This window comes from Octopus sinensis, linkage group LG13 (genome assembly GCF_006345805.1).
Source record: "Octopus sinensis linkage group LG13, ASM634580v1, whole genome shotgun sequence".
Lineage (NCBI taxonomy): Eukaryota > Metazoa > Mollusca > Cephalopoda > Octopoda > Octopodidae > Octopus > Octopus sinensis.
The window spans coordinates 60825910-60850122 of record NC_043009.1 but is presented as its reverse complement, the minus strand read 5'-3'; the positions used below and the strand labels follow the sequence as shown (position 1 = coordinate 60850122).

The 24213-nt window shown below is 38.1% G+C and overlaps 1 protein-coding gene across 2 annotated transcripts in view; it reads left to right on the top strand.

Annotated features, from left to right (window-relative positions):
• Positions 1-377: 377 nt before the first annotated feature.
• The window catches only part of LOC115218384 (NTF2-related export protein 2), a 65164-nt gene continuing 41328 nt past the window's right edge, over positions 378-24213 (top strand). The window contains exons 1-3 of one of the 2 annotated variants that reach the window (XM_029788164.2): positions 434-471; positions 7329-7415; positions 21411-23419. In XM_029788164.2, coding sequence (XP_029644024.1) covers positions 21436-22929 — 1494 coding nt within the window. In that variant the 5' untranslated portion in view covers positions 434-471; positions 7329-7415; positions 21411-21435 and the 3' untranslated portion in view covers positions 22930-23419. Of the gene's footprint in view, positions 472-7328; positions 7416-21410; positions 23420-24213 lie in introns of those variants that run through there. The other variant, XM_029788165.2, reaches the window with a different exon arrangement.

Below are 24213 nucleotides of genomic sequence, written 5' to 3'. Positions count from 1 at the left end.
ACCATACATATATGCGCGAACTCTGTCTCTGCTATATAGTTCGTAACTTGGTTTCTTAATGGAGAAAAACATGTGGTAAATAGCACCTCCACATGATACTTATTTATAGATAGGTGACCCCAGCCATTGAAAGTTATTTGTCTTTGGTTCTAAGACTGGATAACATTCAAAGACCAATTGCAATGTCAGACCAAATGGACCAGAGTCGAGATACAAGTAAGGCAACAGGCTCCCCGTTATCACTGTGAACAACAACTCTCACAGATTTACAATAAAAATTAAAGAAACAACGAAGCTAAAGCATGATTTTACATCTCTGCAGGTATTAATTTTTCTCCTCAGAAAACAATTAAAGCAATAAAAAAACGAGAATTTTCGGTCATTAGGTATACACCGGAAGTGAGTCGTGAGTCATTATTCTACTTCCGGTGTCATGCTACATACAATATGGCGCTCGGGTCAGCTGGAGAGGTGAGACAATTTCAACATCTAAAATTCTCGGCCAAAAATAGGTCGAAATCTATTTTATTTCATCCCAGTCTTGGAATATAGCCTCTGCTTTTTATAAACCGTCGACTTTCCCCCAATCGTTGCTTACCTATCGTTTTTTTTGTAGGATTTCTCGATGAAATAACAGCCAAACTTGCTTGGACTGAAAATGAAATTCCGTGTTTTTGTTTAGATTTTCTGTTTCATTACTTCAGCTTTGAAACTGATAATATATTTGCAATATGTTTACATGTTTGTCTTATTTTGTTGCGACTGTATTTTAACAGCGGGAATTCAAACTATGCCAGCGAACGAACAGACACACGCGAACGGACGAGCAACAATTGTACAGTCGTCGCCTTCATATTAACGATTAGTAAATAACAAATGTATTTTAAAAGTCTGTGTTGTTAATATCCATAACCAAGAATACGACTGTAAATGATGAAATTCCATTATATAAATTCCGCTATAATACTTTTCATTTTACGATAGTCTGTTTATATTAATAACAGTAACTTGTTCACGGTTTGTTTCGGTTTCATATCAAAAAACTTCACGTTACGGACTGGACTGGTCGTATAGTTTACCCCTCGGCAACCATATAGAAGCTGTTTTGTTTGTATTCGGAGGAATGAAAGAAGATGTTTATTTTAGTAGGATTTAAAGACTGATTTGTTCATATTATGGTTTGCAAAGATGTCTTCTTTTTTTCCTTTTTGTAATCGAATTTATGTTCGACGATATGGATCAGCTACATAGAGACTTATGGTAGGTAACATGGTTATTTATGATATAAATAAGAAATATTTTAACTACTGCATTCTTTTGTTGTTAAGTTGAAAACAACAACAACAATAGGTTATTGATATGGGTTCACAAATATTTAAAGGAGGAGTATGAATATAGTTGATTTAATCGACCCAGTACATTTAGTTTATCGATCCCGACGAGGTTTGAACACAGAAGGTAAAGAAACAGCCTAATGCGGCGTATCTGGTATTGAATTTCTGTCACCCACCAAGACTTAAACACCACAGATTTTGGGATATTGGCTGCTTAATTTGAACCCTAGTAGTTTTAGCTGGAATTTATTTTCTCTATCCTGGAAGTCGACGTCGATAGTATCCGAAGCTAGAATATAAAGGGATGTAACTAAATAGCGTAAAGATACTTTCCAGAATTCCACATTTGTTTGGAGAGGATGGTGTAGTCGATTAGATTGATGCCGCATGTTACCGGTATTCTCACGGAAGGTAAAAATTGCCCACAACTGCATTGCAAATCTTTATCATTTTGGCCACTGCGAATTTCCACTGCACCATTAGGTGCAGTGGAAATTCACATAAAACTGTTGAAAACACACACATGTATATATATACGAAGTAAATAATTTATAATTTCATAATCAAAAAAACCTTTTAAATGTTAAGTAACTTCAGTAATGAGTTACTCTCTCTTTATACTCTTTTACTTGTTTCAGTCATTTGACTGCGGCCATGCTGGAGCACCGCTTTTAGTCGAGCAAATCGACCCCGGGACTTATTCTTTGTAAGCCCAGTACTTATTCTATCGGTCTCTTTTGCCGAACCGCTAAGTGACGGCGACGTAAACACACCAGCATCGGTTGTCAGGCAATGCTAGGGGGACAAACACAGACACACAAATACACACACACATATATACGACGGGCTTCTTTCAGTTTCCGTCTACCAAATCCACTCACAAGGCACTGGTCGGCCCGAGGCTATAGCAGAAGACACTTGCCCAAGATGCCACGCAGTGGGACTGAACCCGGAACCATGTGGTTGGTTAGCAAGCTACTTACCACACAGCCACTCCTGCGCCTATTGACTTAGCGAATTGTTGCCAGCTTCAATGACAAGATGTTTATAGATATAGAATTATTTTTGCAGTTCTCAAACAAGCACCTCTGTACATAACTAATATTTTGTGTATTCAGGCCAACAAGTAATTATTGCATTATGGTCACTCAACCTGTTAGTAATTGCTACCAAATCTTACCATACAAACTCGAAAAGGGATTACAAAGGATAATGTAGTCCTGGTTAAGAGGGATGTCTTTGAGCATAGGTCTGCTCAATCAGAAATGACCTGGCCCTAAACAACAACTGAGGGTTATTATACTGACTCAAGAAAGACAAAGCCATCATTTCAATTTGAACTGAAAACGTTTCTTGTGCTGATTTCTAGTGCTAGTTCTCAAAAGCTCTGATTATTTTTTATAGTGACCACACACACACACACACACACACAGATATATAACATTGCCAGACTTGAAATTTTCTAATGCTTAAGACTAAGATAGGATAGTCATGTTTGGAACCTCCTTGATCAGAGGGTTAAACATTGTCTCTTCTGTCGTTACTGCAACAGTTCTGCTTCTCTAAACTACTAGCTTGTGTACCATTCCTGTTGAAACTGAATCCATCTTTCCTCCTTGCATCATTCAGCTTCCAGAACACACATTGAACACTTTACCCAGTCGTCTTTCTCTTTGCAATTAACTTTTGTTCTTGTTTCCATCATCCTGTCCACTTTTCCATTTTTGCATGAGCAGACAAAATTCACGAGGCAGATTTTCTACAGCTGGAGACCTTCTTGTCATTAGCTCTCACTTGTTCTCAAATCAGGTCATTTAAGAGATGTTTTCATCAACAATTTGATACAAGCAATGCTGTTTGTATGAGAGTGATGCTTGTTTGCAACTATCACCTGATGTCAAGATAAGGAGACACAAACTCGGTTTCTATTTTGCAAATCTACTCACAAGGCTTTGGTCAACTTGAGGCTAGTACTAGACATATGCCCAAGGTGCTGCACAGTGGGATTGAACCTGAAATCACGTGGCTGTGACGTGAACTTTTTAACCACACAACCATCCTGAACCTATATCCTGTCTCTACCTATAGGCCATGCTCTACTGAAATTTGCTTCCAAACCATATGGTTCTGGGTTCAGTCCCACTGTATGACATCTTAGGCAAGTGATTTCTACTATAACTCCGGCTTATGTGTGGATTTGACAAGAAGAAACTGAAAGAAGCCCATTGTGTGTGTGTGTATGTGTTGTCTACTTGCTTTGATATTGCATGGTGGTTGTAAACAAGTCTTGCTGTCATGGAAATGGTGTCCTTGATTTTGCAATCTTTTGTGAAAAACATATCTGATCATGGGGAAAATATTACCTTACTTGGAAACAGGTGGGTGTTGGTGACAGGAAGGGCATCTGGTCATAGAAAATCTGCCTCAACAAATTCCATCTCACCCATGGAAAATGGACATAAATATGATGATGGCATCCAGCTAACAGAACATGCCTGGTCTTTCACTGAAGCTTTTCTTTTTCAGATTAATTAAGAAAACAAAGAAGTCCTAAGCTCTTAGTTTAGAAGTGAATGAATAATTTGGATGTTTTGATTTTCAGCTTTTGCCGAAACCACAGTTGTAAGTAAAGTGAAATCATTCTGGTTTGGGATTGAAATCAGGTCACACGACTTGTTCGGTATTTCTTTTTTGCATTCTACAGAGATTAATAAAATATATCTTTTACTTGTTTCAGTCATTAGACTACAGCCATGCTGGGACACTGCTTTGAAGAATTTTAGTCGAATGAATCAACTTCACTTCTTATTTTTTTTGTAAATCCTGGTACTTGCTTTATCGGTCTCTTTTGCTGAGTTATAGGGACATAAACACACCAACACCAGTTGTCAAGTGGTAATTGGGGACAAACACACACACATATACCACTCATTACACTTTTGGAGTGGTTGGCATTAGGAAGGATATCCGGCTGAAGAGACCATGCTTGGAGTCTGGTACAACTCTCCAACCCATGCTAACATGGACAATGGTTGACGACAATGATGATGATATATATATATATATATGCTACACTCGGAGTGGTTGGCGTTAGGAAGGGCATCCAGCTGTAGAAACTCTGCCAGATCAGATTGGAGCCTGGTGCAGCCATCTGGTTCGCCAGTCCTCAGTCAAATCGTCCAACCCATGCTAGCATTGAAAGCGGACGTTAAACGATGATGATTATGATATATACTCTGGGCTTCTTTCAGTTTCTGTCTACCAAATCCACTCACAAGGCTTTGGTCAGCCCAAGGCTATGGTAGAAAACACTTGTCCAAGGTGACACACACTGGGACTGAACCCTAAACCATGTAGTTGAGAAGCAAGCTTCTTACCACACAGTAACGCCAATTCGATTATCTTAAAAGTGTTGATATTAGTCAATTGAAACACTAGTTACATAAGAGCAAGAGGGGAGAAGAGTGAATAGAGTCAATAACTTGTAATATATTTTGTTGTACTCTGGCAAAATGAACACTGGAAATGATTATTAGAATAATGAGCTATCTCTCAATGTCTTGTTCCTCTGTACTTTCTGACTCATGAACCCTGCCAGGAAAATAGTTATTTGATGCGAAATTTGCTGACTGCATGCTTGTAAATTCAAACCATATTACCACAACAGTATTACATATTTTATACCTTGACTAAGCATGTAACATTGATTGCTTCAGTGTGTCTGGCTGTCAAACAGGTTCTTCATCCAGTCGGAAAAAAAACAAAAAAGAAACTCAGATGTTTCAACAATATGCTGGTGTCTGAATTTGACAAAAAAATAAATAAATAAAAGAATATAAAACACTAAAGGAAAAAGAAGAGAATCAAATAGTTTTTGATAATTTACTCTTAGCCTCTGACCCTGAGCAGCAGCAATTTCCTTCCTTTGAAGACATAACTGTAGTGACATTAGGTAGTTAATAATAGTGTTTAGTAATAGTGTGAGTTCTGTTGAAGCAGCGGCTGATGTTATTCACTCCATTACTTTGATACTATCAAGTCTCTCTGTCTCCTAATTAAAAAGAAGTTGACTAATAAGATTAAATAGATTTACAGCCGTGAGCTGTTGCTCGAATAGCTTGCAGCAAGTTAGAGAAAGCTTATGACTTAATTAGTAGTGTTGAAGGTGGTTTTAGTGAGTATATAGAAGCAAGGCTGTGAAATGGATACTGAAATCTGTTACCTTTACAGGTAACAGTTTCCATCTCCAGTCAAACTGAAGAATGGTCTGTCATATTTGATTTGCTTCTAAATGTTTCATTGACTAATTCCATATCATAAACTTACCAATTGACTAAGGAACAGGTTCTCTCTTTGTACAAGTGGCTGACTTTATGAGAAGTATGTTTAACCCTTTCTATGTCAACCTGCCACTGGTTCTAACACACAGGCTTCCTGTTTAACCATTTAGCATTTAACCCTTTTGTTACTGTATTTATTTTGAGCTGTTCTTTGTTTCTTTTAATTACTTTAAATATAATAAAGAATTTAGCAAAATAACTTCGTTATCATTAATCTAGTGTTAGGAACATTAATTGTGACTTAGGTTTGGTGAAAGATTTTAATTCAAAACTTATGAAAACAAGACATTTGTACTCAGAGCCAGAGCCGGTTTCAACCAGGTTGGTAACGAAAGGGTTAAACTGGCCATATCTGGCCAAAATATTTTACCTGTTTTAGGTTCAAATTGGTTGGTCTGGTCTCTCACACCAACCCTACAATATCATTTCAAAAATTAACAGCTACCTCATCAAAATCTCAAAGCTACAAGATAATGCATGATTAATTCAAAACAATGTGGATAAATGAACATTACACTTTACAGAATAATGTGAATGCTAAAGGGTTAAAGTGATCTAAATTAAAGTGTTCCATTAAAATTTTACGTTAATTTATGTTTCAAACACCATTTTAATAGTGACTAAGTTCATCATCATCATCGTTTAATGTCTGTTTTCCATGCTAGCATAGGTTGGATGGTTCGACCGGGGATCTGAGAAGCCAGGAGGCTGCATCAGGCTCCAGTCTGATCTGGCAGTGTTTCTACAGCTGGATGCCCTTCCTAACGCCAACCACTCCGTGAGTGTAGTGAGTGCTTTTTACGTGCCACCGGCACAGGGGCCAGACCAGGCTGGCAAACGGCTATGATCGGTTGGTGCTTTTACGTGTCACCGACACGGACGCCAGTCAGGCAGCACTGGCATCTTCCACATTCGGATGGTGCTTTTTACATGTCACCGGCAGGGGTATCTGGTTGAGAAACTCTACCCTAACCACTAAGCTATGTGGTTTGTCTAATAATGTAATGCCATATGGTAGTGTACACACAGACACATATACATGCACATTCACACATACATACCTACAAATCAACCAACCTTCTTTCATTTTCCATGTACTGTACCCATTCACAGGTCTCTAGTCAGCCTGCGGCTAGTGTAGGCGACACTCGCTGAATGTGCCACACAGTTGGGAAGCAAGCTTCTCAGACATGCAACCACCCCTGCACCTGTTACGTTAATGTACATTACTCTGAGAAGCATGTAGCTGGTTTTCCGGTTTCTTTGGTGTATGTATTCCTCCCAGGACGGGATGCCATTCGGTTGTAGGAATACTCATTTTTACCAGCTGAGTGAACTGGAGCAACTTGAAATAAAGTGTTTTGTTCAAGAACACAACACATAACCTGGTCCTGGAATTGAAACCACAATCTGACAGTTGTGAGTCCAACACTTTAGCCACGTGTACCCACCTGCATCTATTAGGTTCATACCTAATTTTATGTTAGACCATATAATTCCAACAGCCAGCGATTTCATGATACGTCTTTCAATTCTTGATTATTTTCAAAACAATTTTGGAGTGTAGAAAATATCAGTAACAATATGATGGGAAAGTTGTCATATGTTTTATGTGAAAATTAAACATTTCTAAAGTTTTGTTTTAACTTTACAGGAACTGAAAACCAAAATTGACCAAGCTTGCACTGCTGGTGAAGAATTTCATAAACTCTACTATGAAACTTTCGATAAAAGGAGGCATGTAAGTAGACTCAGAGTATATAGTTGTATGCTTATACAGATGTGTAGGTATGTGTGCATATACATGTAGTTTTGTATGTATGATGTGTGTAGCGAATATTTCTTCCCAGTCCCTAAGGAGTGCTATGTTACCAGTTCTGAAATTAAGACTAACGAAGAATTAACTCCCCTCCCTCACTTTATATTCGTTATGAATGCTATTTCCTAACATGTTTTATTGAGTTAATGAATATTGGGTGTATCATGGAAAATTATATACCACTAATATAATGCTTGCGTGTGTGTGTGTATATATATTATATATATATATACACCTTCTGTCTTCATCTTTTGTTTTTTTTTGTGAATTCTTCCGCTATATATATATATATATATATATCTTAATAATTATGCCACTCTTCAACTTTTACTATTTCTCCTCTGTCTATCTCCCTCCCTCTCTTGTTCTTCATCCTTTCTGGTTTTCTCTCCCACCCTTCACTGTTCCCTCTCTCTTACTCCTCCTCCTCGACTCTCTCGTCACTGACACGTGACCAGAGGGAAGCCATCTTTCCAACTGCTATCTTCACCGAGTCAAGATGGCTTATTCTGTCCCTCTCATAAGCTGTCTCCTTAACGCGTTCAAAATAATTTTTCCATCGTCTTGGCTTAACAGCCCTCATCGTTTGTTTTTACCATGTTATTCTCTTTGTCCTGTCTTTTACTGTTTTTACTTGTTTTGTTTTTACTGTCCTGTTCTTGTTACCACTTTTGCCCCTCCGCAAAAAATCCCAAATTTTATTTAATTTGCTTTGCGGGAAGGACTGTTTCAACGAAGTCGCGTGTTGTCCTTACCTTCGAAACACGGAGTAGACGAAACAGGGACAACTGAAGAAGGGGGATGTTCCTTGTGTTCTGTTTTTTTGTTGTTTGAAAAAAAAGTTTGTTTCTCACTCGATATCCTGTACCCGTATATGCATGTATATTTATATATAGTACAAAGTAAGATAGGGGTTATGGGTGTAATCCACTATGGGATATCATTTAAAGTACCCAGATTCTTAATACATAAATGTTTTTAATTACCATGCAATTAAGTCATTTATTGTATTAAACGGGTGAAGGTAAAGAGATATTTTTACCGTAAATTTATAATACAAATAAGAAAATGGAGAAACAAATTTAGTTTGTTCATCAACTTATGGATATTATATTGTTGGATTATTTATTCATTTTACAAATGCAAACTTGAAAAGCATACAAAAATATTACATAATTCAATAGATATAAGATCCTTTCTTGATTTATAAGTATTCCTAGTAAGTTCCTTTATTTCTTCATAATTCTCCATTTTCTTATTTGTATTATATATATATGTTTCACTGATGAACAAAAGACGTAGATAATACGTTAATTGCGAAATCACAGGTGATCTGGAACTAAATTCTGTTTCTAAATGTCTTGCTTCGAGAGCTGTATTTCGGTACGATTCGTTTATTTTTGGTAGTAATGACTTTGAAAGTCCCTCTTAGCGTGTGGCATTTATGTATAATAATGCCCTCTATATAATATAAATAAATATTTTCAAGTGAAAAAATTTTCAGATTTTTTTTCTCTTATGAGGTTTTTCACGCTAACTACCTGATAATTTCTTGTTAAGATTTCTTATTAAGATTTTATCCTTAATTGTTAAATTTATATATATATATATATATATATATATATATATAAGGTGCCTGCTGAGACACTCAAATGTAGATCCCCCCACTGCCCGGTCCTTACTGCCTGTTTTAATGCTTTTACATTTGTAGCATTTGTTTCACGTCTTCCATCCTTGCCGCTAGTTTTTATTTAGGTTTTTCTTAAACTTTCGGTTCATTATGCTTTCTATGTTCATATAAATTCATGGGCACCCAGCCACAGCAACAATGTCAAAAACCTATGTCAAACTATTTTTGAAAATCATGAAATTGTGAAACCGGTTCTTAAAGGTTCCAAATGCATTTTTCACTTCATCTCTTCCCCCCTCCATCCCCTTCTACGCACACGTGTACATATATGTCAGTATGTGCATTTCTGTACATACTGTCTTTTACTTATTGTCTTAATAATTGCATTCTTCTGCGTAAGTTGTTGGGAATTTGGAAAAAATACTTTTTGTAGTTCCACAATCTGTATATAGACAGGTGTGGAGGCGCAATGGCCCGGTGGTTAGGGCAGCGGACTCGCGGTCATAGGATCGCGGTTTCGATTCCCAGACCGGGCGTTGTGAGTGTTTATTGAGCGAAAACACCTAAAGCTCCACGAGGCTCCGGCAGGGGATGGTGGTAATCCCTGCTGTACTCTTTCACCACAACTTCCTCTCACTCTTACTTCCTGTTTCTGTTGTACCTGTATTTCAAAGGGCCGGCCTTGCCACTCTCTATGTCACGCTGAATATCCCCGAGAACTACGTTAAGGGTACACGTGTCTGTGGAGTGCTCAGCCACTTACACATTAATTTCACGAGCAGGCTGTTCCGTTGATTCGGATCAACCGGAACCCTCGTCGTCGTAACCGATGGAGTGCTTCCATATAGACAGGCTTGGCTATGTGGTTATGAAGCTTGCTTTGTGACTGTATGGCTTCAAGTTCAGTCCCACTGCATGGCACTGTGAGCCCTTCTTTTGTAGCTTCTGGCCAACCTTTGTAAGCAAGTGCCTTCAAAGTGAATCTGATAGGCAGAAACTCTGTGGAAGCTTGTGTGTGTGTGTATCATCATCATCATCCGCTTTCCATGCTGGCATGGGTTGGACAAATGTGTGTGTATATGTATATATATATATGTATATGTACTAGCAGAGACACACTGCCTTGCTCAGGATTAAAATGCCTTAGTTTTTTTAGTGTTTTACTTGTTTCAGTCATGTGGCTGTGGCCATGCTGGAGCACTGCCGCTGGTCGAACAAATCGATTTATTCTTTGTAAGCCTAGTACTTATTCTATCAGTGTTTTTTTACAAAACCACTAAGTTATGGGAATATAAACACAGCAACATCGGTTGTCAAGCAATGGTGGTACAAACACACACACACACACCAGTCTTCTTTCAGTTTCCGTGTAAGAAACCCACTCACAAGAGTTTGGTCAGCCTGAGGCTATAATATATATATATATTTACATACATACACATATCTCTCTTTCTCTATCTCTCTCTCTCTCTATATATATATATATGTATTCGTGTCCGTTGCCAGCCTCGCCTGGCCCTCGTGCCGGTGGCACATAAAAAGCACCATCCATTCGTGGCTGTTTGCCAGCTCCGTCTGGCACCTGTGCGGGTGGCACGTAAAAAGCACCCACTACACTCACGGAGTGGTTGGCGTTAGGAAGGGCATCCAACCGTAGAAACACTGCCAGATTTGACTGGGCCTGATGAAGCCTTCTGGCTTCACAGACCCCAGTAGAACCGTCCAACCCATGCTAGCATGGAAAACGGACGCTAAACGACGACGATGATGATACACACACACAGGGTGTTCAAAAAGTCTCTCCACAGTCAATTTTTTTCATCCTGACTCTCCGAGATGTATTTCAAAACATGTGTAGAAGAGTCACCTTATGTATTGCAAATGAAGGATGACATTTTCAACACCTCTTATGAAGTTTTTTAAAGTCTTGTAAAGTCTAATATATTCTTTTGTAGTCTTATACCATCTTATAAATATTTATTTGGCAATAGAAGACTTACACGCTGTCTGTATATATATATATTTTGGATTTGGTTTGCAAGATTCTTTATATGAGTTTGTGTGTAGAGTCATTTTTTTTTTTGTGCCTTATAATGTAACACACTCACCGGTAAAATTTCCACTTATTTCTTATTTTTATTTTCCTAAAATTGTTGTTGCGTCTTGCAAACTTTACAATAGTCTTGACTCTGTGCTGTCATAAAATTCAAATGTTCAATGGACGAACTTCTTCAAAAAACCCCAGACTAACCTCCTACACTTGGACATGTCTCCAACAATAATAACTCTTTGCTAGAGTGGGTTCGATAAAATAATTACCAGTGAAACCAACTGGTCTCAAGAATTTGTCTTATGAAGAAAGGCTGAAGACGCTCAACCTTCATTCTCTAGAAAAATGCCGCTGCCGTGGTGATCTCATTCTTGCTCACAACATCATAAGCGGAAAGTGTAACCTCTCGAAAGAGCTGTTCTTCACTCCTGCTCCAGAGCGTCAGCTGTGGGGTCATTCCGAAAAGCTCTATCTGCGACGATTTCATCTCAATCGAAGGAGAGGGGCTTTCTCCGTCCGGGTTGCGGATCCGTGGAATAAGCTGCCGGACAAGATGGTGAAGATGCCGACGACCGCTCGGTTCAAAGTCTCCCTTGACCACAAGTGGCCTGAACTCCTAACATGAACACCCTCCCTGTACATAACTCCATGTCCCCCTACATGGCCTTGCTTTTTGCTTTTTGAGCCAAGAAATTAACTAACTAAATTAACTAACTAACTAACTCATCCCCTCCCCCCAATGGCTGCCCTTGTGTCAAAATTTGGAATTATTATTATTGTTGTTGTTAAGACGGCGAGCTGGCAGAATCGTTAGTGCGCCGGGCAAAATGCTTAGCGGCATTTCGTCCATCCTTACGTTCTGAGTTCAAATTATGCTGGGGGTCGACTTTGCTTTTCATCCACTCGGAGTCGATAAAATAAGTACAAGTGAAGCACTGGGGTCGATGTTACCGACTCGTCCCCTTCTCCCTCAAATTTCAGGCCTTGTGCCTTTAGTAGAAAGGATTATTATTATTATTATTATTATTATAGGGCTGAACGTTAGATCAGCCATGTAAATACTTTAATGCTTTAGTGAACTTAGTTTTATCTCTTCGTTTTGAGTTCAAATCTTGCTGGACCTGCTTTGTCTTTCATCAGTGTAAGATTGATAAAATAAATATCAGTGAAGTACTTAGTAGATTCAGTCAATTACACTCCTTCACAAACGTTTGTGGCTTTGTTCCATTGTTGGCAGTTCTTAGATAATTGCCTGTGTGTGTTTATTATATATTTCTAGTTTTATGTTTGCAGTCCAGGCACCAATATATATAAACTAGCAGTATCGCCCGGGTTTGTTTCGACCGTTTACAATTGGAATTTTTGAAAAGTAAAAATTTTGTATTATGTAGCTTGTTATTCTCTTTAAGTGAACATTTTTCTGGTTGAAATACACCGAAAAATGGCGAAACAGCAGTCAAAAAATCGTAAAAAATAGGGATTTTCATAGAAAAAAGGCACCAATAATTTTTGGTCTTAACATGGTCCGATTCGAGTTTTCTTCTTTTACGGAAGGAAGATCATACTCTCAATTTTGGTCAACTTGCGCCGCAGGGTCTCGGAGGAGATAGTGTTAGTTGAAGGCTACCAAACCTGCCACACATAGACAACTTCAGCTTTATATATAAAGAGATTTAATTACGTTCAAGGGAAGTAATTTAGATATTTTCAAGGGAGGTAACTTAACCGTCGTTGATGAAATACGTTTCTCCTTCATGTCCGTAAGCTCATAAAGATATAATGATATAATTCAGTAGAATGTAATAAGAAAAAGAGTGTATGACTGATCACCTTACAGGGTTATTAATATTAGTTATTTGGTGAAGCTATATCTTCATTGTCATTGTTGAATATGTAATTGCAGATTTAAACCTTTATATGTACTAACCACCTATCCACTGCTACAAAAAGAACAAAACAAAATGCCGGCACTCCGTCAGTTATGAAGACGTGTGTCTCAGCTGGTTCGATCAACGGATCAGCCAGCTCGTGAAACTAACGCCCAAGTGTCTGAGCACTCCGTAGACACGCGTACCCTTAACGCAGATCTGGGGGAGAATTCAGCGTGACACCGAATGTGACGCGGTCGACCCTTTGAAATGCAGGTACTATTCATTTTTGCTCGCTGGGTGGCCTGGAGCAAATTGAAATAAAGTATCTTGCTGAAAGACGCAGCGCACCACTAGGAATTGAACTCATGGCCTTAAGATCTTGAGCCAAATATCCTAATCAATAGGCCATGCGCCTTCCTGCTTCTGTACATGTTAACCCTGTGAATGACTGGAACCTATATTACTTCATTGCATGAGTCCTAACCACTCCATTAATCGATTATAATCGTTTTCTGACTGTTAACCCTATTTTTAGAGATTAAATCGTTTTTAGAATATTTATATCATTACTTTGTTTCTGTTGGTTTGATCTCTTAATCGTCTTTGATGCAAATGTTACATCATTTGCATCAAAGACCTCCAAAAGTATTGAGCCCTCCTTATATTGTATTCACAAGCCTTGTTGTATGTCATGGCAATGAGCATGGTATCTCTTAGTATATCCAATAAACTCATTAGTTATGACCGTGAAGTTGCTATCTTTACCTTGGTAGTTTACAGAAGGCTTTGATAGAAATGGTCCTTTTGCTTATCTGTCATTCTAATTGTGGTGTGTATATACTAAGATATTTGTTTTTGATGTGTTGCTCATGATCAGTTTCAACTTAATTATTGTGTCCCTGTTGTCAACTTCAGTTAATTTATCCTTTTCACTTGCAACACTATGCTTATTCTGCCAAATTCTGTTACCCTCCCTGAAGAACTTGTACCTGTATTCTTTACCTGTTTGGAATGTGCATTCGGATCCCCTCCATCTTATTTCTTGTAAACAACATACATCTACTCACCTCTACTCTAGTATCTTTATAATCTCTTCACATCTATTTTCCATCATGCCATTGTTGATGGTGACTTGTCTGAAATTCTGTATCTGATATGAAGTGGGAATTTCTGCTAGTGTTGGATTGTTTTAAATTGCCTTTTTGCTTCTAAAAAGAAGAGAGTTAATTGCAATTGTTTGATGGCAGTCTAAGGATTCTCCCACCTGGATGTTCCTACTTGATAACTCCACTACCATGCATGACTCTAACATGGTAAGTTTAGTCCTGTATATGTAATTAAGGTTTCTCATCTATTTAGAACTGTATGATTTTGGTATGATTTTAATGGCTGGATGCTCTTCCTGTCACCAATGACCTTGCGAAGACCCGGCAAGCCAAATGAGACAATAATCTGTGGCCCATGCCAGGAGCGTAACCAGCCCGCTTATGCGTACCTTTTCCTTCCTTGGACACTAAACTCTGCTTGCGAAGACCTGTTGGTGCAAGTGAAATCAAAATCTCATTTGATGACTGGCATCCGTACCAGCGAGGTGCAAAGAGCACCACATGAGCGTGATTGTTGACAGAGCGGCTAACTGGCTTCCATGCCAATGGCACATAAAAGGGCACCATTCGAGTGTGATCGTTACCAGCGTCGCCTGACTGGCCTCCATGCCTGTGACACGTAAAAAGCACCCACTACACTCTCGGAGTGGTTGGCATTAGGAAGGGCATCCAGCTGTAGATTGGAGCCTGGTGCAGCCATCTGGTTCACCAGTCCTCAGTCAAAATCGTCCAACCCATGCTAGCATGGAAAGCAGACGGTAAACGATGATGATGATGATGAGTATGAGCATTTTATGCTTCCACACTACAGTGGTCTGTCAAGACTAAAGCATATTCTCTACACTGTGTCTGTTTTTATTCAGGCTTACTACTCTTTTAGACAGGTTGACTGTATTGTGGCTTACGGGGTTCACATCTCTCTCTCTTTTTTTTTTTTTGTATCTTTGTTTCATTCATTCAACTGCAACCATATTGAGACACTATTTTGAAGGGTTTAGTCAAACAAATGAATCCCAGGACTTATTTTAAGTTTGGTTATTATTCTCTCAGTCTCTTTTGCCACACCACTAAGTCGAGGGAATGTAAAGAAGCTGACACCAGTTGTCAAGCAGGGGTGAGTTACAAGCACAAACATAAAGAAACACACACACATGACACTGATGGGGTTCCATACAGTTTCCATTTATCAGTTTCACTCTTCAAGTCACTGGTTGGTCTGAGGCTATAGTAGGAGAAGGTTCTATAAAGTGGGACTGAACCTGAAACCACATGGTTGCCAGCGAGCTTTTTCACAAACCATGCTTATTCAGAGTTACTGCTGCTCCCTAGAGTGGGTTTCTTTCACTATTGCTCATACCTCTCCACAATGCTTGTAAGGATACTGGGAGGGTTTTGCGTGGGGTGTATGAATTCTTTTGAGTGGTGAGCTTGCAATAGACTGACTACTTTTGGGTACTTAAATACCAGCAGCTGGTGAAACTTGAAATTAAAAGCTGCAGAGGATGAAAGAGGAGGATGTTATACTGCTGACCCAACTTGGTATGTCAGATGGGGTTTTTGATAGAAAGCAAATTCTTCATCTCGTAGAGAAATAGAAGAGAACAAGGTGTGCACATTCAGTCTAAAAGTATGTTGGCAATAAATACAATTTGGCTTTAGAATAGGTATGTTGTGTCTCTGTGTGTCCTACGAAGGTTGCCAATAAGAAGGGCATCTGGTCATAAAACATTACATAAAGCATTTACCAGCATGGAAAAGTAGACATAAAATTAATAATCACCATCATCATCATCATCATTAATAATAATTATAATAATAATAATTTTATAATAAAGGCACATAAAAAGCACCATTCAAGTGTGGTCGTTGCCAGTGCCGCCTGACTGGCTCCTGTCTCAGTGGCACATAAAAAGCACCATTCAAGCATGGTTGATGCCAATACCACCTGACTGGGTCCTGTGCTGGTGGCATGTAAAAAGCACCCACTACACTTAGTTGGATGTTAGGAAAGCACCCACTACACTACAGTTGGATGTTAGGAAGGGCATCCAACTGTAGAAACCTTGCCAAATCAGATTGGAGCCTGGTGCAGCCTTCTGGCTTGCCAGTCCCCAGTCAAATCTTCCAACCCATGCCAGCATGGAAAGCGGATGTTAAACGATGATGATGATGATACCAGTAGGTTAGCATATTTATGAAACTCCTTTTATTACTTTTAGTTCACAAGGTAATGTGAACTAACTAGGAATGTGTGTGCATGTATGTATAATTGTATATGTGTGTGTAATGCATGTAAGGCAATTATCGAGATAGACAAACTGGTGATAATGTGTGTGTAAATATGAGCATATGTGTATTTCTATGTATATATGTGTGAAAATATGTACATTTGTGTTTATATGTATGTGTGTGTCTGTGTATGTATATATATATATAATTTTTTCAGTCTGCAGAGAAATGGCTATATATATATATATATATATATAATATATATATATATATATATATACATACACACACACACACATATATATATATATATATAAAATTATAAATTAGGGTATCTGAGAGATACCACCACACTGAAATAGTAGTCAAAACCTAACCCTAAAGCCACATTAAATGTTCATACACACACATACGCACACACTCATGAAAACAGATGGCAGTACATAGAAATAGGATAAACAATAGATTTTATTAAAACACAAAACACACAGTCTCTTATCTCCTCAGACTATTAGGACGATAATAAAACTTATGGGAAAAATATCTAAAAGGGTATGGTTCTTGAATTTTTTTTAGTTTATTATGAAATATTTAGCAGCAGCAACGGGAGTGGTATATGTTTCAAAAATTTGGGGAAATAATTACCTTGAAACAATTAATTTCCATAATTAGGAAGTTTAAAGCAGCATGAAATTTAAAATAAACATTATCTGAACCAAATTATAAATATCAACAACTAAACTCCATTTCTCTTGGTCGATTCCTCTAAGAATGTTTTTTCCTGTTTTGTGAGAGAAACTACAGTTAAGGAACGTCTTAAAAAGAATGCCAGGAATGTGGTATAAGGAAATTCAAAGACTCAGTCTTCGGTGATGTGTCTTATGAAGTTTCCATTTCTATCAGAAATATTTTGTCCAGTTTATAGTTAACATCAGTGGTTTTCACTTGGGGTTCATATAAGATTTTTGGGGGTTCATGCTAACAAAATAATAAATTTAGGGTCCACAATAGTATCTTATTGGTCCATATAATGTTTTGGTTTAAATGTGCGTATTGTAAGAAATGTAATGGCCCAGTGGTTAGGGCAGTGGACTCGCGGTCGGAGGATCGAGGTTTTGATTCCCAGTGTGTGTTTATTGAGCGAAAACACCTAAAGCTTCAAGAGGTTCCAGCAGGGGTTAGTGGTGACCCCTGTTGTACTCTTTTGCCCCAACTTTCTCTCACTCTTCCTGTTTCTTGAGTAATGCTATGATGGACTGGCTGGGGAGAACACATACGTAACAGAAACCGGGAAACTGGGCCCATGAGCCTGGCTAGGCTTGAAAAGGGCGCATAAATAAATAAAATTGTAAGAAACAGCTAGGTTTATTTCTTTAATGTTTTGCATAGTTCAGCCTATGTAGGTTAACGTGCGATGAGCAAAATAGGAATTTTGAAAATGGGAATGTGCAAAATTAGCTTTTATAAACATCAAATGGCTACTGGGGTTCACCAGAATAAAGCTGTAACGAAGAAAGTCTGTAGGTAAAAAATGGTTGTGAACCACGGGTTTGCATTGATCTGTGGCTTAAAGGGTCAGTATCAAATTCATGGAAGTAAAGTGTTCTGATTAAAAGGTTAAAGAGTCCAAAATGTGGTTGAGCAGTATTCTAATGAGGGGCTTAAACTTCAACATTGCGAATACCGGTAGGAAAATATCTCGAGACATTGTTCTGCATGCTAGATACAAATGCATAAATAAAAAATAAAGCATCCTTCTCGGGCCCTATGGACACATGAGGACTAGTTTCTATAGTGTATATATATTTATCCACTGGATGGGATGTCGGTCCATTGCTGGATTCCTCATTTTTGCCAGCTGAATGGACTGGCAAAAATGAGGAGTGAAGTCTTCTGCTCAAGAACACAGTGCATCGCCTGGACTGGGAATTGAAACCACAATCTTATGACCATAAAAATTTCCTCTACCATATGTGTATCAGAAAGTGTGTAGCCTCTTACAAACCCCTACTAGTTTGTAAGACCTGTAAAACCTGTTGCCTTGTGTCTCTTTTAAACTTCTGTCAACATTTATTACTGCTAAACCTCCGATATCTTGCACAACCTCTACTTTTACATGTTATGTCCATGCTCTGGCCACCCTGTCTCACTCTAAACGTCCTACCAAGTTGTTTCACTTCATTTCACAAAACCTTGAACCCAGGTAGCATTTCTGAGTTCTAGTCTTTTTTTTTGTGTGTGTGTGTGTGTGTGTGTGTGTGTGACTTGTAAATAGCATTATTCTCCTTCGCATTTGTTATTTCAGAACACCAATAAATAATCATAGTGGCCCATTTTTGAATTACGTAGCACTTTTAAATTAGCCAAATCCTTCCTCTTAGGGGTGGCAGCTTGTTCCTTTACCTTTTCGTGCTGTTTTTTTTCTGTCTAGCAAGTTACACGGCAACCTCATTAGTGTTGGTGCCATGAAAATAGTGCCCACTACACTCTGTAAAGTGGTTGATGTTAGGAAGGGCATCAAGGTGTAGAAACCATGCCAAAGCAGACATTAGTGCATGATGTAGTCCTTGGATGCATCGGATCTTGTCAAACCATCCAACCTATACCTGCAGAGAATGTGGACATTAAATGGACATTAACTCTTTTGTTACCAACCCGGCTGAAACTGGCTCTGTAGTACAAATGTCTTGTTTTCATAAGTTTTGAATTAAAATCTTCCACCAAACCTTAGTCACAATTTATGTTCCTAACACTAGCTGAATGATAACTAAGTTATTTTACTAAATTCTTTTTTATATTTAAAGTAATTGAAAGAAACACAGAGCATCTCAACAGAAATATGGTAACTAAAGAGTTAAAATATATAATAGAGAAACTATTCTTAACCCTTTCAATACCAACCCAGCTGAAACAGCTTCTGGCTCTGTAATACAAATAACTTTTCATAATTTTGAATTAAAATCTTCCACCAAACCTTAGTCACAATTTATGTTCCTAACACTAGCTGAATGATAGCTAAGTTATTTTACTAAATTCTTTGTTATATTTAATGTAATTGAAAGAAACACAGAGCATCTCAACAGAAATATGGTAACTAAAGAGTTAAAATATATAATAGAGAAACTATTCTTAACCCTTTCGTTACCAACCCAGCTGAATCAGCTTCTGGCTCTGTAATACAAATAACTTTTCATAAATTTTGAATTAAAATCTTCCACCAAACCTTAGTCACAATTTATGTTCCTAACACTAGCTTAATGATAACTAAGTTATTTTACTAAATTCTTTGTCATCATCATGATCATCATTATCGTTTAGCGTCCGTTTTCCATGCTAGCATGGGTTGGACGGTTCTACTGGGGTCTGTGAAGCCAGAAGGCTTCATCAGGCCCAGTCAAACCTGGCAGTGTTTCTACGGCTGGATGCCCTTCCTAACGCCAACCACTCCGTGAGTGTAGTGGGTGCTTTTTACGTGCCACCCGCACAGGTGCCAGACAGAGCTGGCAAACGGCCACGAACGGATGGTGCTTTTTATGTGCCACCGGCACGAGGGCCAGGCGAGGCTGGCAACGAACACGAACGGATGGTGCTTTTTACGTGCCACCGGCACGAGGTCTGTCATATTTAAAGTAATTGAAAGAAACAAAGCATCTCAAAATAAACACAGTAACGAAAGGGTTAAATGATGATGATGATGATGATATATAGGAAGGGCGCATAGCCATAGAAATCATGCCAAAGATGATTTGAGCCGACACAGCTTTACAGCTCACCACTTGTGTGTCAGACCATCCTACCTATGCCAGCATGGAAAGTAGACATGAAATAATGATGATGATGTGATAAGATTTTTGAGTAGATGGCTGAGGGAATAGGATAGGTAATGGACAGCCAGATCATATTACTGCATGAGGATATCACCAATGCACTTAACTCTCAAAGCTGTCTCCACCCTACTGTAAGTCAAATATCAGTCTTATGTGGTGGTCTAGTTGGCCACTTTAACTAGTAGGAATATGGTTAGTATTGCTCAAGGATCTGTTTTTTTCTATGTTAATTTTGTAAGAATAGTTTTATGACACAGATGCACACACACACACCTCATTCTGTCTCTCCTCTACCGATTCTTCAGGTATTATATTTTTTGGTGGAAGTGTCATATAGCTGTTACAGTTCTCAACTAGATAGATACTTTGTTATTGTTGTTTAACTCAAAATCAGCCTTGATCCACCTGACCTATGGTCATTGCATTTCTTACACTTGACCTTTTGGTCTATTTGTATACACATGATCACATTTTAAAATTCCTCTTTTCTTTTTTTAAGACAGTGGGGGCATGACATGAGGGAGTTTAGCTGAATGATAACTAAGTTATTTTACGAAATTCTTTGTTATATTTAAAGTAATTGAAAGAAACACAGAGCATCTCAAAATTCCTCTTTTCTTTTTTTAAGACAGTGGGGGCATGACATGAGGGAGTTTGGCTGTTATTGTTTGAGTGACCAATTAGGCTCTCTCGGTAGCTTATGCAATCTAATGTGGTGTTTCAAATATTGTTGAGATATGTTTCATCATTTCTAGGGTGCAATAGAATAAATTACTTTTAATTATATTAAGTATGAATTAATTGACTGCAGTCTCTGCATTTACAAGAGCAGTAAAATGATTATCTTCCTGGCTGGGAAGCTAGTCTACTGTAACTGTATTTTCCTTCAGCAGCTCTAGTACTAACTTTACTAGCTCTGTAAAGTAAGGAAATGCAGAGTGATGGGTTTTTTTTCTTTTTAAGAGGTACCATGAAAGACCTTCTGTAGAATATGAACTGAAAACACATCAGTTGGTAGCTCTATGCCTAATCCATTTGAATTATTTTTTACCTCTGTACATTTTTATGATATTGAATATTAGGGTTGGATAAAGCTACTGTTTATTAATTAGATTGTTTAATTTAAATTTGAATTCTTTTCAATAACACCCTCTTCAAAGATTTGGAGGTCTCTAGCTTAAAACCTACTTTTCTCCTCTTTCAGAGTTCTTTTGGAGTGAGCTGGAATCATGGAGCAGTTTCCGAAGCTGAGTGAACCGCCTCTCTTTCTATGTGATTCTCTCTCACTGCCCTGTGATAACGATGACAGCTCTATGTTACCTCTGAATGGAGTTGTTGCCGTAGTCTACAACTTCTACCAAGCATTGATCAACAATGATCTGAGTGCTGTAGAAAAGATTTTACAATCTACTCCAACCGTGGTAAATCATCGCTTTAACGAGCCATTTGTTCAGTCATGGCACCTTAGTCAGGCTGGAATCCATATTATGGTGAAAAATGGAGTTGTTGAAGGCCTTCATCTACTAATTCGTTATGGTGCTGAAGTGAGTTTGCCTGACAAAAATGGTGATTCGGCACTGCATCTGGCTGCCATGTATGCACATCATATGTGCACCAAAGTTTTGTTAGATTATGATGATGCAGTGAAGGATGCCGTCAATAAGCAGGGATTAACTCCTTTACTAAGGGCTTTACTCTGCTATCAGACCGGATTGAAGCTACAATTCTATAAAACTCTCAAGTTTCTCGTTGACATTGGCTGTGATTGCAATATATGTCCAAACATCAACCTGTCACCTCTTTACCTGGCCGTTGTTAAAGAAGACCCTGCTTTGATATGTTTATTAGTGAATGGTGGTGCTGATGTGAATGCTGTGTATACCAACGGACTCACTCCCCTCTTGTTAGTTGTCTCTAATAAAACAGTAAACTACTCAAGTCTGAAGCTGTTGCTGGATGCGGGTGCATCTCCAGACATCTGCAACGTCGACGGATCAACACCGCTGCACATTGCAACAGCAAAGGGTGATATAAAAGCTGTAATTCATCTGCTAGCAGCAAAAGCCAATTTAAATATAAAGAACAATTTAGACGAGACACCGTTGTGGATTGCTGTGAACGACAATAACTACGATCTTGTTAATATTCTCATTCAGTTTGGGGCAGACATCAATTACAGAAACAAACAAAAGAAAGTTCCACTTGTTTTGTTACCGATTCTATCTCAGTCGTTGAAAATCTTGGAACTTCTTCTCGAGAGTGGCGTTAGGATACGTACTGAAGGTAAAATGGGACAAACACCGCTTTACTTAGCTGTTGGGCTTAAAAACCTCTATTTAATTCGACTTCTGCTCAGGGCCAACAGTCAATTGAACATTCCTTGCAATAAATACTGTCTATTAAAACCAATGACGCCTATTCAATACGCGTTTGAATTGGGTGACGAGACTATTATAAAACTGCTCATTCGTGCTGGGTGTCCAGTGAAAGATATCTGGCTTAGGAAACAAAACCTTCCTGCTGCTTTACAAGCTCAGCCGGACTTAGAGAAATGGGTTCTCGATTACATCCATTCCCCGTGTTCTTTGGCTCATTCTACACGTCTTGCAATTCGACACATGTTTGGTGAAGACCTGCAAGCTAAGCTAAATTATTTGGCAGCACAGCGCAAACTACCGTCTCCCCTCATAAAGTATATTATGTTAGACGATCTGGTTTCATGAGGACCACACGTGGCAGTCTGTTACTTATTGGCTCTCTGTCTGTGTGTCTTTGGATATCAGTAATGGTGGAGCATGACTGCTGTCCTTTTTTTTTTTTTTTGAAATTGTTTTTTTTTTTTTTTGAATTGCAAAGTCTTCTCTACAAGGATTGAAAAATGTTTAAAATCAACATATTGTAGCTTTCAGACGTGTTTTTAATAGAAACCAGTATGTGTGTGTATGAGTATGTATGTATGTATGTGTGTGTGTGCGTCAGAGAAGGTAGGTGACCAATACTCGACGGCAGCAGAGTTACCTCCCATCATCTGCAAATATTTATATAACCCGGACCTTATTTATTGATTGACAGTTTCACTTTCCTATTAATAACTTCGGATCAATTTTCAATTTTGTCTCTTTGCTTATTTATTGTATCTCTTTAGAAAAAAAAACCCTAAAAAAACAACACGCAACACACGCACACCCAAACATATAAATATAAACACATAGATACACACTTTCATACACATACATATAGATATATGTATATACACACACTCACTTAATCAAACATACAGGTACAAATGTATAGGTGTACATTTATGCATACACACACTCACTTAATCAAACATACAGGTATAAATGCACAACTGTATAGGTGTACATTTATGCATACTTACACCCACACATTGCAAACATACACGTGCATAGACAATACAACCACAGTCGTTGAAAATAATCGAATGTTGTGTTGGTCTCAGTTTGTGTAGACATACACAGCTACATGAACTTCCTCCATGCACACACACACACACACACACAGAAACACATGCAAAACCTCACACATCAATTATAATGATGTTTTTTTTTCCTTTTTTGTCACACCCCAAACACATGTCCAAAGTTTTTGCAGGTTGTTTCGCAAAAAGTATTTATATATATATATATATATATATATATATATATATGTATATATATATATATCAGAAATATTAAATTTCTAAATATCTCATAGAGATATGTACGGTGGTGGGGCAATAGAATGGTTGTATACTGTCAATCTAACGTGAACGTGACAGTAGAGGATTACACCACTTCCTAGGGCTAAACAGCGGAGGTGTAATCCCCTACTGTCACGTTCACGTTAGATTGACAGTATACAACCATTCTATATATATATATATATATATGTATAAAATTTAATGTACACAGTATATAGTTGTGACCTGCTCTTAGTAGGTAGCTCATAACTATATACTCTGTACATTAAACAATATATATATATCTCTCACCAGATGGAGTACT